This window comes from Grus americana, chromosome 1 (assembly GCF_028858705.1).
Source record: "Grus americana isolate bGruAme1 chromosome 1, bGruAme1.mat, whole genome shotgun sequence".
Taxonomy (NCBI): Eukaryota; Metazoa; Chordata; class Aves; order Gruiformes; family Gruidae; genus Grus; species Grus americana.
The window spans coordinates 47,255,518-47,270,800 of NC_072852.1; the positions used below are offsets into that span (position 1 = coordinate 47,255,518).

General features: G+C 37.4%; 1 protein-coding gene across 2 annotated transcripts in view; it reads left to right on the forward strand.

Moving 5' to 3' along the window:
- The first annotated feature begins 578 nt into the window (after positions 1-578).
- Positions 579-15,283, forward strand: part of LRRIQ1 (leucine rich repeats and IQ motif containing 1) — a 114,372-nt gene continuing 99,667 nt past the window's right edge. Inside the window, exons 1-10 of one of the 2 annotated variants that reach the window (XM_054812748.1) lie at positions 579-712; positions 1,584-1,737; positions 2,952-3,063; positions 4,079-4,173; positions 5,375-5,480; positions 6,173-6,402; positions 8,351-8,425; positions 8,606-9,823; positions 10,750-10,902; positions 12,048-12,198. In XM_054812748.1, coding sequence (XP_054668723.1) covers positions 1,609-1,737; positions 2,952-3,063; positions 4,079-4,173; positions 5,375-5,480; positions 6,173-6,402; positions 8,351-8,425; positions 8,606-9,823; positions 10,750-10,902; positions 12,048-12,198 — 2,269 coding nt within the window. In that variant the 5' untranslated portion in view covers positions 579-712; positions 1,584-1,608. Of the gene's footprint in view, positions 713-1,583; positions 1,738-2,951; positions 3,064-4,078; positions 4,174-5,374; positions 5,481-6,172; positions 6,403-8,350; positions 8,426-8,605; positions 9,824-10,749; positions 10,903-12,047; positions 12,199-15,283 lie in introns of those variants that run through there. The other variant, XM_054812750.1, reaches the window with a different exon arrangement.

Sequence of the window (15,283 nt, forward strand, 5' to 3'; positions counted from 1 at the left end):
GGAATGATTATTTTTGTCCCCTGCCCGCGGCGCAGGCGGCAGGGCGTGCGGAGCTGCAGACTCCCCTGTCCCCCTGGGGCCTGGCCAGGTAAACCGCCCCCGGGCCCAGCCTGCCCGGGCCCCTGCCACCGCCCCTGGACACCAGCCGACCGCCGGCCTTTCCGAGCTGCGACTGGGCCCCAACGTGTGAAGGCCAAAGGGCTGTTGTCTGGCGGGTTTGCATTTTTCATGCCTCTGGAGTTCTGGCAAACAGGGAGCAAAACCACCTTTCCTATACTTTGTCTTTGGTCTGCTTTTACTCTTTTTTTCTTTCGATTAACTGCTGATTCCAATCTATGCGGACCACTAAATTCCAGTCCATTACTTAAAATAATTTAAAAAACCCCCCAAAAAAAACCAAGCGACGTGTTTCGTCCTACGCTGACGACGGCGACTCAGCGACCTTCCGAGGGGCACCGCCACTCGCCCCCCCCGGCGCGAAACGCCCGCTGCTCGCCAAGTTTGGAACTTCCCGCTTGCCTTCCGAGCCGCTGCTTCCCGTTGCCGTGGTGACGCTCCCGCTTCAACAGCGCGGTGGCGGCGCTCTCGCCGTCCCCGCGGAGGACCTAACCGGGGGCGGTTGGGGGCTGCGGCGTTTCAGGGCGGAGGGGCGGCAGTTTCCGGCGGCGGCCAGGAAGGTGGGGGCTCCGGTAGGAGCTTGGCTGAACGAGAAGTGAGTAGATACAGGGAATAGATCGCGGAAACCGGAGGGTAATGGGTGCCTTGAGCGGCGGACTACTGCTCCCAGAATGCAAAGGGGCGGCTCAGCGGTGGGCGGGCAGCCTCCCCGCCGCGATGCCTTCTGGGAGTTGTAGTTTCTCTCAGCGAGGAACTGCTTCGCGCCTTCACGGCTGATATGCGCTCAGTGTGTCCCTTCTCCTGCTCCGGGAGCCGGCGAGGGACGAGGAACTGTTCGCTGCCTCTGATGGAGCGGGTCTGGGCTGCCTCTCCTATCCCCTAATTGGGACTAGGGGTGAGGAGAGGGGTGCGTGTTGTGGAGGGAGGGGGGAACGGCAAGGGACCCCTTCCCCTCCTGCCTGGATCAATCTACAAGTCTACTTTTGTGGGTTAGGCCATTTCTCACTGTTTTCTCTGTATCATTACAACTCCATCGAGTGTTTTCTGGATTCTTAGTCTTATTTTGTAATTATTAATATGTATTTATTGTTTGAAGCTTTTTTTTTTTTTTTTGGTCAGCTATTGGGGCTGGAAAAACCCCTTGTGAGGCTTAGGTCGTAGCACTGATACTCTCCATAAGGAGTAGAGAGCAGGCAGGGGTTTTTAATATTCAAATTTGGTAACACCTGAAAAATTTAGATGGGTAGACTGAGGGGGGGTTCTCTTCTCATAAACTAACTTTTTTCTTATTTTTTGCTTGTTGGTATGGAGCGAGGTGTTCAGAACACACTCCTGTTGTTCCTTTTCTTGTTTTAAGCCAACTGTTCAATCAATATATCTGAATAAACTTATGCTAAATGAGCACCTTCTTTATTTTGGTTCATGCAGTGCTGAAAATTAATATTTTCTTTGTGTGGCTTTGAAAGCAGATAAGACACTGTGGAAAGTAGAATGTCAGAAGATATTGAAGGAATTGAAAAAGAAATAGAAATTGAATTAAGCAGAATCAGTGTTTCTTCCGTTGAAGCAGATGATCCTGACATAGAAGTATCAGACGAAGCTTTGAGTGACAGTGACACAGTAAGTATTCAATGGGCCAAACCTGCTTCTGTTTCTGCTTGAAAGTGGTACAGGCGTTGGAAAGCCGATCTGATGAATGAACTTTTTCCTGACATACCTAACCTGAGGATTTCTTCTGAAAAGTAGTCTCAGTAGTATTGCTTCATGAAAAATGTAACCACCAGCGGTGACAAGACAATAAAAGAGATGAATATCAGCATTCTGCTTAAGTGAGAAAATCGGACTCGTAGATAGTAATTTGTTTTAGAATTCTCTGGAGCTGGAAGATTTTATTAAAGCTAATGAGATAGATTAAATCTGGATGAATAAGCCAATGATTCTTCATTTAAATCTGTATTTATATCTCTCAAGAAACTGTCTTATGTTTGGAGACTTCCTGATACTAATTTCATACAAATTGGTGCTTCAAGTCCTCTTTATTGGATGACACCTTATTTTGGGGAAAATATTTTCCTCTGAAACCCAATCAGTTATTTGGGTCCTTTTCAGTTATTTTAACCTTTCAGACTCATAGCAAAAGGATTGGTCTATAGGATATTAGGGTAGATGACACTGGTCATATGTGACCATAAATCATATGTTTGATTTGACATGAAGATAGGCAAAGGCATCAGTGATAATTATTTATGCACTCACATGCTGAATGTCAGCAAAGTTTACCGCAATTTACATGTCTGAGAGAAGACAATCTATTTTCCCAAATCCTTACAGTAAAAGACAGTCTTTTGAATAAAAAAGTATCTATGTAGTAAAGAAAGTTGAAGCATCTGATTTACATGCATACTTTAAACATTATTAAATTTAAAATTAATTTACTTTTTAAAGAGTCTGAATGTTTTTAAGAAAAAAGATCTTGTGTGTCATAAGTATTCGTTAATTTTTGTCTCAACCTTCTTAATTTCTTGGTCCAACACAATTATAAAGAAAATGTTAACAGAAGCATGTTTCTGAAGGTAGTGGAAGATAAGTTACTAAAATGTATTCCAATCAAAATTTAATTAGTATGTGATTAAAAAGGAGAGTTATTAATTGTTGTGTGGGTGATAAGACAACATGGAATTGGCAACAATTTTGGTATCAATTGCTACTGCATCTGCATCAGTGCTTTATAGGGGAAATCAAAATGAGTCTTTATTCTTGCACATCAAGTATTTACCTCTGGTTGTGCCTGTGAGATGAAAATGTAGAATTTGTCAAACGTCTTGTTTTTCTAGATTTCAGATGACTTGCCAGAATCATTTCTCTCCTATGTAAACTTTATAAAGAGCAGAAATCAAGATGCTGAAAAGCTTATACTGCAAGACTTAGAAGATGAAGAAACTACAAGTAAGCAGGGATCACAGTTAAAATATTTATGCACCTGGTATTGCCAGTGGAAGTTAGACTAACAATCATCAGTAAAACAGTGCAAACTTTTAAGTAGAACAAGCAGTGAAACCTATTGCATCAGCTTCTGAATGCATGCTGTAAATCTCTAAGTTCTTAAATAAAACCATGCAATGCTGTCTTCTAGGATTAACATCTGAGTATGAATTGAATTTTTCTAAACATTCATCTGATGCTAAACCATAGATCAAGGCAAGTTGCAGGATCATTCTCTGAAACAGGACCTGGGCCAGACCCTTCATGAGAATCTGAATTTAAGTCATTAGGAGCTGAAGTTAAGAGTACGGATACAATTGAACCACATAGGATACATTTACAGTCTGTCTTTAGAGATATCCAACCTAGCATTAAATAAACTGACCTTGTAATTGGGAACAATATTGCTGTGTGAGCTGTGTGACTGAAGCCAAGCTCATTGTTTATATGCCAGAGAGCTAGCATTGTCTGTTCCGTTCTATTTTTTTCACATAATCTTGGGTTTCACACTCATTCAGTGTAATGGTCTTTGTGAACAAAAGTTCAATATTGTCTATACATTTTGATATTTGAGGAAGGTTTCCTTTTATCTTTTTTTTGTAATGGACACTCTTTTTCATTATTTTTTTTAGTTTTTTGTCAATTTTTGACCTGATACAATTTCTACGGTATTTTTCTACACAGAAAATGTTCTGCTGTGTTCTATGCTTTGCAATTCTCTTTCATAGTTGCTGTCACTGGATTCTTACAATATCATTGTGTGTGTGTTCCAGTTACACATATTTGCTGCTTTTAATGTAGATAAATGACTCCCATATATATATGTTTGAGTAAAACTGGGTGGGTAAGAGTTTTAAAGGAAAAAAATACTTTATTTTAGTTTAAAGAAGTATAGTAGCTAATCAGTATAGAGTAGAACTGAGTACTGGTAAGGGATTCTCTCTCTGTGTACTAAATTATGTATTTATTTTTTCTTTAGGTAATGTTTATGGAGTAGTTTCTTGCCATGCTTCAGATAATTTGGCAGAATTAGCTTCTGAATATAATGAAGATCCAGAACAATTTAAAAAAAGGGTATTCTCTATTTAAACAATATTTATAATGAACAAAATTCCATTAAGTAATCTAGGTAACTTACACTTGCTTTGTTGTCCTCCTAAGGAGACCTGTACATGTTTTCAGTTTTATTTCTGTCAGACTATCCATAAGGTATTAAGATAAGTTTGTATATGCCATTCTTTAGAACTGAGACATCGGGTGTAATACACCATGTCTATAAGTTTTAAAATTTGGAATAAATTCTCTCCATCAGTAGTTGAGATGCTGAGCACAAAAATCAACAAAATTAAACAAAACTGAATAATCCTTTATTGTTAATTATTTGCAGAATATTATCTCAATAGTATGATAACACTATTAAACTTCTCTAATCGTATTCTTTTTATGATGATCAGGAGGATCTGCTACTTTTAATCTTGCTGCCAATATATTCCATTATTTTATAGACAATGTAAACATAATAATGGCAAAGAGAAATCATAAGTTAAGACCCTAGGTTCTTTTATATTTTCATAGGATTTGACTGAATAACTTGCTGAAGTTCTTAGAAAAACATAAACCTGTATTTAATTTAATCACTTTTAATTTGTCACCTGGCTTTTATTAGTGAGCACTTTTGCAAACATGATTTTTTTTTGTTCTCAGAAGACCATTGTTTAGAACAGCACAATTACTTTATGTGACTTCAGCTGCATTACAAATATTAATATATGCCCCAAGCATGTGATGAACGGATGATAAATGAGCAGGAATAGATTACTTCTTGACAATATAGAACAATGAAAGAAATAAAGCAATTTTCATGCCCATGGCATTATTTTCAAATAGACTTCTTAAAAATTTACTCTGTAACTAGTTTTTCCCCTATGTGTATAAAAGTATTCATCCACAAATATAGTACTTAGTCCTACAGAAAGTAAAACAAATCCCAAATGCAAAACATTCATTTTTCAAGGCAAAATGTAAAATATATTAAAAAAACACATAGAAAGATTATGTATTTTGGGAATTACTCCAATATTTATTACTCTAGAAAACAAAATTTTGATTACATATTTGCATAATTCAATGTCTAAGGATTCCAGTTAGTAGTAAGTTTTGTATTATTGTACTTGTCATATGATGAAAAGATTATCCTTGTTCTGGAAGATTTTTATAATGTTACGCTCTTAAATTTTGTTTCTTGTTTCTTAATGGCAATATTAAACTGTATTAGGTACTGTTTGAAATTGAAAATGAAGACTTGCAGATTGCTACACCACCTAATTATAACAGTCAGTCCACCAGTGATGATGTGGTCACTGATGACTGTTTTGTTCCAGGTAAACAAATGCATTAGTCATTTGGTTGAGTTGATCTTTAGTATCATATCACTATTTCCTGCTTTTTTGTTTTCATGAGTATCATAACATTCTTTGTAATGAATTACATATTACAGTATGCAATAGGTTTTCGTACTTCATGAACTGCACATGAGCAAATGCTCATGCTTCTATCTCGTTTCAGGATAAAAAAATTATCCTAGTCTTTAATGTCTTGATAGAAATTTGTTTCTAAAAATACTACCCAAAAATTATTTAAATAATTATGAATACAAATGGAAGCCAGATTGGAGGCATTAAGTAGGTTGTGCTTTGGCCACAACTTCTTTAATTTTTTTATACTCACATTGGCTGTGAATGTTTCCTTTTGCCATGGCCTTTGCATGTTTTGGGGTGGAGTGCATCAGTTATAAAACCCCTGCGGAGAGCCACAGAAGACAAAGCATAATCCTGAAATGTACATTGGTAGAATAAGCATTATTGTAGCAGAGTCAGTAAGCGTGCATCAGGGTAATAAGATGTCTTTGACAGAAAAGACTCGCATTATAGTTCCGCTTTCCTTGGAGATATATATTGCTGGCTGTATCAGCACAGAATCCTTTTCTTGTCAGTACTTTAAGACTGTTAAATGTCCCCCAGTACTTATTAGGAAATTAAATAAAAGGTTTGCTTTGTTGATTCCAAATTTGTAGCTGATGTTGAAATGAGCATAAGCCTTACTTATCGTGAGGTAGAAGAAAAGTGTAGACAAGAATTTGAGCAGTGGGAGAAGAGACAAAAGGAGCTTGAAGATGAGAAGAGGAAAAAGTGGAAAGCTGAGAGGGAAGCACAGGAAAAACAGAATGAAGAGGAACACGCAAGAAGAGTGCAGCGTCTGGAGGAATTTGAGGCTGAAAGAATAAAGTTAGAGATTCTTCATAAGGTAATTAATGATTTTGAAGCCAATCTGTTCCCATCTAGACTATCTGAATTCAAGATCTAATGTGAAAAAGAGAGTACTATCCCAAATGGTATGACTGTCCTAAACTCTGTCTACTTGTGATACCAAAGTGAGATGTAAGACATATTTATGTACAGTCCCTTTGGGTTTTATGCATTTACTGCTTTGATCAGCAGTAAATGACTTTGCTATGCTAAATGTTACATTATTTTTTAGGCTTTGCCCTTACTAAGTTTTTATATTATGACACCAGCCAAAGTATTGGAAATGAGAGTTGTGCTAAATTACTCACAAATGAAAAATGGTCACTGTGCCTTAATAGAAAATACTTAATTACTTTAGACCTCCCACCCCAATTTTGCAGTTAGATGAAAAATCACAGGTGAAGTAATCTGAATCAAAATCATTCCATTCAGAAACGCTGGTGCTGTGCTTCATCTGGTAAAAGTTACAAGACTCCTTTTTCTTGTCTGTATCTGGGAGACTGAGTCAGACTTAATCTACTGAGTTCTGCCACAACGGAACATGACTTCATACATTGATTGGTTGCATTCTCAGAGTGTCTAGCCATGTTTTGCTATAGTGCATGTTGCACACAGAAGGATAAAATTTGGTAACTCTCCACAAAGGAGCATCAGAATGTGATAAAATGTAACCAGCACACATTATACTTGTGGGGCCACAATATTTTATTATTTAGCCTAAATATTTCTGTTTTAGAAGATGCATTAACACTACATATTGATTTAACTAATTTGTAACTTTCTGAAGAGGTGAGCATCTTGGTCCCAGCAAGGTAATTTACGTCACCAAAATTAAGGGAGGTCTGAGTAAATGAAAAGACCTTTGATCTCTGAAGGTCAGTTCAGAGTCTGAGATAGCTCCCTTTTCAACAGGCCACAAAACTGATTAGGCTTCCTCTGCTCTTTGATGTCATAAATCACTTTTGGATGTAGAATGGCTTTCTTTCTCTAGAGAAGGTAGGGCATGTTCCCATTTGGACACTTTGGTAGTGCTGTCACTAGCACGCTCTTTGTGGAGGTGAGAGATGGAGTCTAATTTCCCCCATTACAAAAGGATCTGGACTTGTAGTGCCCTACTGTCTGAACAGCATGCTTCTGAACATGCATGAAAAGCAGTGCTTAGGCACCTGGGAGCCTTTGTCCAAGATGCAAGTGCTAGTTTGTTTATACTGGTACCTTCATATACTGCTGTGTATTTAATTTGGCTGATACTGATTTATCTTGGTTCCACCAGGAGTTACGTGGTTCTGGATCAGCCTGTGGTTTTTAGGCACTTACTGTCTGCTAATTTTCAGTCAGATGTAATTCCAGATCATTTGGAACTTTCTTTTTTCCTGATTGAGAGTATGTTGGGAGAGGGGGAAATGCTATTTAGTTGCAAATATAGAGAAAATAGACTTGAACTTTCATTTTCCATCAAGAAACAATTTCAGTGAAAAAAATTTCTTTAACTTTATTGAACAAAATTCCTGTTTGAAAGATTATACGATTAACGGTAACATACCAGTGCAGTTAAAGGGGTGTACAGTTCATGGTACTTTCAGAGCTTTTGTTTCTGTTAAGTTGCTATTATCTACCTGTAATTTGAATGTTGATTTCATAAACGTAGTTTTCATCTTCGATAGTAGTACAGAATTTGGAGAGGAAGGTGGCAGTTGTTTGGATTAGTGCTGAGATGCGAACTCCCTGAAGGTAGGCATCTGTCAGTACATGACCAAATCTGCATTACTAATCTGAGTGTCCAGTTGTTTATCTTGAACCTCACACAGCCAAGTTTCTCATTTTAATTCAGGCATTCGCAAAAGTGGATTGTTGGAAAGTCAAGAAGATGGGGGAGACTGGAGGGAGGGTGTTTTGTGATGTTCCAGGTTTTGTACAATATTCATCTAAGTTAATTTGTTGTGCAGAAACAACAAGCTGTGATGGAAGATGAGTTACAGAAAGAAAAGACAGCTTGGAGAGACAAAATGATGCAACATAGGGTAAGGTTGTACAACAAGCTTTTGTCAAGGGACTGTGAGGTTACTATCATCAATTTGAGAATAAATGTTATTCTGGAACAGTTAGTACAGCAGATTCTGTTTATTAATGATAAATTGCACATTGCAACGTGTGTCATATTTTAAAAGTAGTTTAAGTCTGTCCTACTTGTTTTGGCCTAGGAATTGATCATGAAGCTACAGTTGCAAATGGAAGAGGAAAAAAAGGCGTTGGAAGAGCAGAAAGCAAAAGAAAGACAACACCTGGCAGAACAAAGGAATACAGCAGCTGTGAAAATCCAAGCTAGTTTTAGATCATTTTTAGTCCGTAAAAAATATGCTCCCATCTTAAAAGAATGGAAAGATGAAATAAAAATGAAGCAGAAAATACTGGAGGAAATAGAGAGAGAAATGAAAGAAAAAGAGGAAAAAATGAAGAGACGAATGGAAGAAAAGAGGCAAAAGAAAGAAGAGGAAAAAAAGAGACAAGAAGAACTTGAAAGACAGGAATATTTGGAACAGATGAGGAGGCGTGAGGAATATGAGAAAAAGAAAGAAAGCCTGAGACTTGAAAGAGAAAAACAACTGCAAACAAGAAGAGAAGAACAGAGAAAACTAGGAGAAAAAAGAGCAAAAGCTGTGATGAGTGAAAGTGGAGAAAACAACAAAGAAAACATAAAAAAGGATAAGCAGAAGACAGAAAATACAAAAGTAATAAGAGAACAGGAGGAGGAAGTAAATAAGCAAGTAGAAGAACAAAAAGAAAAACAGACTGAAATGATGAATGAAACAAATAATTGGATGATTGTAGCAGAAAGAAATTTGACACCAACACCAAATACGCTAGGCTCTGAGAAGAAGGAACACTCTTCTCAAGTAAATAATGAGAACATCTACATGAATTCAATAACACATGTAGAAGAAAATTACTCACAAACTAGAGATCTTAATAAAGCTCCAAATAGTCATACTTCAAGTGATGAATCTATTAATTTTGGAGCTAATGACGTGGTAGAAAATAAGGCAAACAATATATGCAGCAGTCTACTAAATGTCCAGCCAAATGCAAGTAAAAGAAAAGTCAAAGATCAATTTTCTCAGTCTGAAACAATGAAGAAAACTGTGTTTGTAATGGAAGATGCTAATAAGGAGGTCAGAGAGACCTGGGACAGAATTCAGGATGTAGCTGAGTGTTCCAGTAGACTAGTTCTTCCTGATGATATTGAAAAAAAGAGAATAAACTGGATGAACACATGTAAATCTTGGTCTAAAATATATGAAGAAAACCAAAGAAAGCAAGCAACTGTAAAAAAACGACCAAGGAAAAGTTCAGTTAGCAAGATGCCTCCATTAAGCACACAAAAGATAATTCATAGTGGCCCTTGGAGTACTCTGCAGCAGGTAACTATACAGAAGATTGAGAATGAAATGGGAAGCCATACCATCACTTTTTCTTTTTTTATCCTTTTTTTTTTTTTTTTCATTTTGATATGTCAGCAGAATGCTGTTTTGGAAGAGGAGGAGATTGTTGTTGAGCAGGATATAGATCTCAGTGAGAATTCCTCTGCACAAATGCAGAATAAGGGCAATGAGAATGACTTTTGAATTCCTGTGAGGATTGTGGAGCAGAGTGGTGTGGTATTAGTCTTCAGATGATTGATAGTATCTTAAACCTGTAAAAGGCAGGAGCTCCTAGCTCCTCTTTTCTGCTGAATTAACATGGGTTTTGCCTTTGTATGAGGGTCCGTACTTCAGCTGCTACTCATCTAGCCCCTTCAGTTTTGAGAAGACTAGTCTCTTCCAGAAACAGGACATTGCTGATCAGCTTATAGATGGTGCTTTTCTGTCAAGAACATCTCTTGGTTGCCAGCACTTACTTATCTTAGCGCTTACTAACTTATCAGCGTATGCTGGACTACATACACTTTTAGTCTGAACTATTTTTGTCTGTTCTTGCGCGCTCACTCGCTATTTATGATGGTGTGATGGGAAACAATTCATACTATTAATTGCTTTGCTTAGTGTTAATCTTCCATCCATTCAAATTCAATGTCATTAGCAAAGGATTGGTTTTATTTATTTTAGGGTGGATGTTAAAATCAAATAGATTGTTTTCATAATAACTTCTCCCATTTAACAGATCAAACTCATCAATGCCATTCTTTTCTGTATGAAAGGATTAACTAGCTGCTTGCATTTTCTGAAGAGTTAGTAGAATGTAGTTTTGGTCTGTTTTTCTTCTTAAAGGAAATAACCATAATGTGATATTGTACAATGAATGTTCAATATACAAACAATTAATTTTATTTATCAATAAATGCATGTAGGTTACAACACTTACACTCGAAGATTTGCCAGCTTGTAGCCTCTCAACGTTATCCGAGTGTTCAAATCTTCAAGTTTTGACTCTGAGGCGCTGTGGACTAGTTGCACTGGAAGGACTAAGTAGCTGCAAAGACCTAAAGTATATCAATGTAGAGGTACCAAGCATATTTGATTCCTATTAAGGCTGAGAGAACTGGGTCTGTTTAGTCTGGAGAAGACTGAGAGGGGATCTAATCAATGTTTATAAGTATCTAAAGGGTGGATGTCTAGAGGAAGGGGCTAGACTCTTCTCAGTAGTGCCCAGTGACAGAACAAGAGGCAATGGGCACAAACTGGAACACAGGAAGTTCCATCTGAACATGAAGAAAAACCTCTTTACTCTGAGAGTGACTGAGCACTGGAACAGGCTGCCGAGAGAGGTTGTGGAGTCTCCTCTGGAGATATTCAAAACCCGCCTGGATGTGATCCTGTGCAACCTGCTCTAGGTGATCCTCCCCTAGCAGGGGAGTTGGACTAGACGATCTCCAGAGGTGCCTTCCAACCCCTACCAATCTGTGAACCTGTGTGAATCTGTGAATCTCTGCCTGCGGCTGAAGGTAGCACCTAAATCTAGTCAGCATGTTAATTCTGGAATAGGAATTGGGCTCTTTGGCTTAATCAGTTTGTTACAAAGGCAGGGAATTTAAGTTTTGTTTGTTTGAGCATCTGCAGGTGAAAACCAGAAGAAAACAAAGGCAGCAAATAGTGAAGTAAAAATCCAAGGAAGCATTATTAAGGCCTGGGGAAGGGGATGTTAAAAGAGGAAGATCTCTTGGGGGAGGAACATTAGCTGAGAACAGTGTCGATGTTTGTGACCAAAATGCCTCTAAATGCAAATTTTCACTGTTAGTAAATAGGATTCTAGCAAAGTCATAGCTGTCTTCATTAGTGTCTAGTAAATATGATGGTTTCTACGCAGTTTTTAGGTCAGTCTCCCAGAACTTGGGAAGCTAGGCAGGCGTGTATGGAAAAGACCACTCTGTCCTTAACTTCTCCTTACACTTTTAGTTTCAACTTCTGGGCATTTTCAGAACCAGAATGAAGTTGGAGATGTAGTTTTGTTCTATCCCAGCAGTACACAAAAGGCAGTTTCTATGACTCATCAATTTATTTTTCTAATGGAAAAAATAGCGATGCCATTACTCGTACCTAGCAGTTTCTGATAAAAATAAGCAATGATGACAGTCTACCATATTTTTACGCTTAATTCTGCTATTTGACTTCAGATTCTATTTAATATTCTCATTTTCCTTTATTGCAGGAAAACAACATTGAGATAATTGACCTTGAAAACCTAGAAAATCTCCGTATTCTGATTCTGAATAAGAACCATCTTTCATCAGTTTGTGGCTTAGATGGCTGCATAAATCTCCAAAATCTTGAACTTTCCTACAATAGAATCACTCGAATTGGTAAGAAAATGAATAAAAATTATTCCAGTTTGTATAACACTATTTGTGCTGTTTATATTCAAAATTGTATTTCCCTTGGATTCAAAGCCAGCCAGCTGCTAAGCCTAAGGAGAATGAGGCAACAGAGCAGACCTGCATTTTAAAGCATACTCAACTTCGTATTTATTTGTATTATGGCTTAGCTACTGTCATGTATTCTAACTACCAGGCCATATAACTACTGTCAGCCAGAGAGAACTAAAAATCTTTCTAGAAAGGCCCCTAATATTACCTGCACTAACTCGGTTGGAATATGTGAGTAGCCTGAGTTCAGTTTATCTGCAGAAACAATTAATATAAAGCCTAGCTTTGCAACTGCAGATAATTCCAGCATGTACCTGACTGACACGGTAAGTAGTTACACAGAAATAATTTTATCTGAGTCTGTGAACCATGCTAACGCTGGACCACAGCCTGTCTTTCTACTAAAATGCTGCCCATTCTGGCTCCAAACTATTGTTCCCTATTTCCCTCCCCCTCTGGCTCTTCATTGCTGCCCATTGCACCAAAGCTGGAAAAAAGAATGAGTCTAAGGTAAAGTCATGCAAATCGTTTAGGCACAGCAGGTGTGCCAACCCCTATTGTATTTACAAAGGTAGTTTGCTATATTTGTTAGGCCCAACAGTTGGGAGGCAACAGATGTACCTGTAGCATGCAGTCAACCAGTTAGAATTTACATGCACCCAGACTACTCAACAGATGCATCAATACGTGAAATCTTTCTGCCAGGAGATAGATGTGTTCTGTTGGCCAGCCAGGAATTTTTCATGTAGCGAACAAGTGTTTGCCTCTCTGCTTGTAGTGCCGCTCAGACTATAAAGTCCCTAAGGGGTAGATACTGTGGCTCAGCTTCTGGCAAGCCAAAAATACTGCATTGTGAGCCTTGTGTTATGCAGATTTGATATAGATGTAATCGGGATCAACAGCTTTTTCTACTGACAAAAGGTCAGGAAAGTGTAGTGCAGTGAAAATAACTGAGACCTTTGCTGTATGTAAGTGAAGAAGCCATTTTTTTGTTTTTTGGAATGATGTACAGAGGGAAGATCATTAGTGGTCCCTCAAAGTAACATTAAGAGTTGAGAAAAGGTAGTAGTAAATTGCCATATCATTACCTGAAAGGGAGCTCTCAAGGCCTGAAAGTAGCAAATTTCCTTCAAGAAGACCGCACAGCAGATATAGAACAGAACTAGATTTGACAGCCTCACTATACTCTAGGGACCTGAGGGTTGGTGCATGACATACTGTGAAATTTGTAAAGGCCGCCAAAATACGGGTGAATATATAATTTCAGTATTACAGTCTTAACAGAGATGAATCTTCAGAGATTTGTCGATTGAAATAAAATCTTATGGTCAAGAAAAAAATTGCATGTGATGAAGTAATTCATTTTGTATAAATTGAAACATGAAATCAGAAAAGGTGACTTTCTAGTTGTGTTCTTAGTCTGTGCTAAATCTAAAGACATTACTTGGAAAGACTGCAGAGCTGGGAATGGAAAGGAGATAAGGAGATTTTCATTTTATTTGTCTTGAATTAGACTTTTCATTTTCTTTAAATTATGTGGACATACTTTATTTTCCTGCTTCCGAGCAGGAAAATAATATAAAACAATTACGAAGCTGATGGATGAAACACATTCACATAAGACATTTATATAAAAAAATTGGTTTCCACTGTTTAAAAAAAAAAAGGAGACTGAAACAGTATGAACATGGATAATGCAATTCTGTGATAAATAACAATGGCATAGCAAACAGGAAATGGGAAAACTTAAAATAAAATCTGTAGATTTAAAGGGTTTAATGTTGATATTTTTAATATTTTTTCCTAATATGTGCAAATTTAGAATGTTAGTATTTGTGAACAGAGTTTATAATACAGAGTTTATAAAGGTGCTGGAATATCCATGTTTACTGTAAAAGCATATCAGTACCCTAATGAGAAACAATACAATAAACTGGTTAAAGAAGCGTTATCTATATCCTTGTGGCAAATAATGCTGGATGAGATTCTTATTCAGATTTGTCTCATGTGATAAAAATGTCTGCAAGATTACTGTAAGAATAATATTAGTGGATGACATTTAGGAATGTGGCATCTGTGTGGAATGTAATATCTGTACAGGCCAAGTGTAGTAAAATCCTCTTGTACTTTCTGTTTTGTGCAGTGTGCTGCTATGTTTACTGAGTCTCTGATGAATTTGAGTGGGTAAATGAATAGTCACAAAAATCAGCTTGGAATCTGTCTTTCTCCTCTGTCCAGAACTGCTTTGAGGATGTCTGGTTAAAACAGATGCATAATACCGGATTTATTTCATACAATAACATATTGGTTGTAAGCAGTTGCATAGAATACACAAAACTGGATTTATGGGTTTTAAGAAGTTAATGTATCCCTCCCATCTGTAAATCTTGCAGGATGTCCCTTAGCAATTCTGAAAGCCGCAGTACTGCGCAATGTTCTCTGTTCGTTCAGGTTTAACAAAGGCTGTGGGCTTTTTCCTGAGAAGTAAGGCTTATTTATCTTTGTAATACTTATGTTTTAATAACTTATTGTAGGAAACTTCAAGCATACTATGATTTCTTTTTTTCTTTTTTCCTCCTCTCATTGAAATATAGCATTAGTAGGGGATAAATTAGAGTTGCCAGAAAACCCTTAAAAATAACAGTAGAAGTATCAGAAATATGTCTCAGTTATGCTTTTCCACTTAGAGAATGCATGATCACAAATTAAATAATTGTGTCAATAAGACACTGAAGTTCAGTGCATGTGTTTTGTATTTGGAAGATGAATGCTTTACTTAAAAATTTTTTTACACAGAAAGTACCATTTTGACTTGAGTCATAGAATACACTTTTGTAGGGTGTCTATATTGTCATAGTATGTTGGCTAAAATCCTGGCAGTGCTAAGAATAGCAATGCATAGCTGTGGGTAGTCGTAAATGCTTCTTTGGACCTATTCTTTTTAAGAAAGCACAGGTTTTTTTATCAGACACCTTTCAGTTCGGGGGTTTGTTTATGTTTTTTCATCTTCATGTTCACTGTC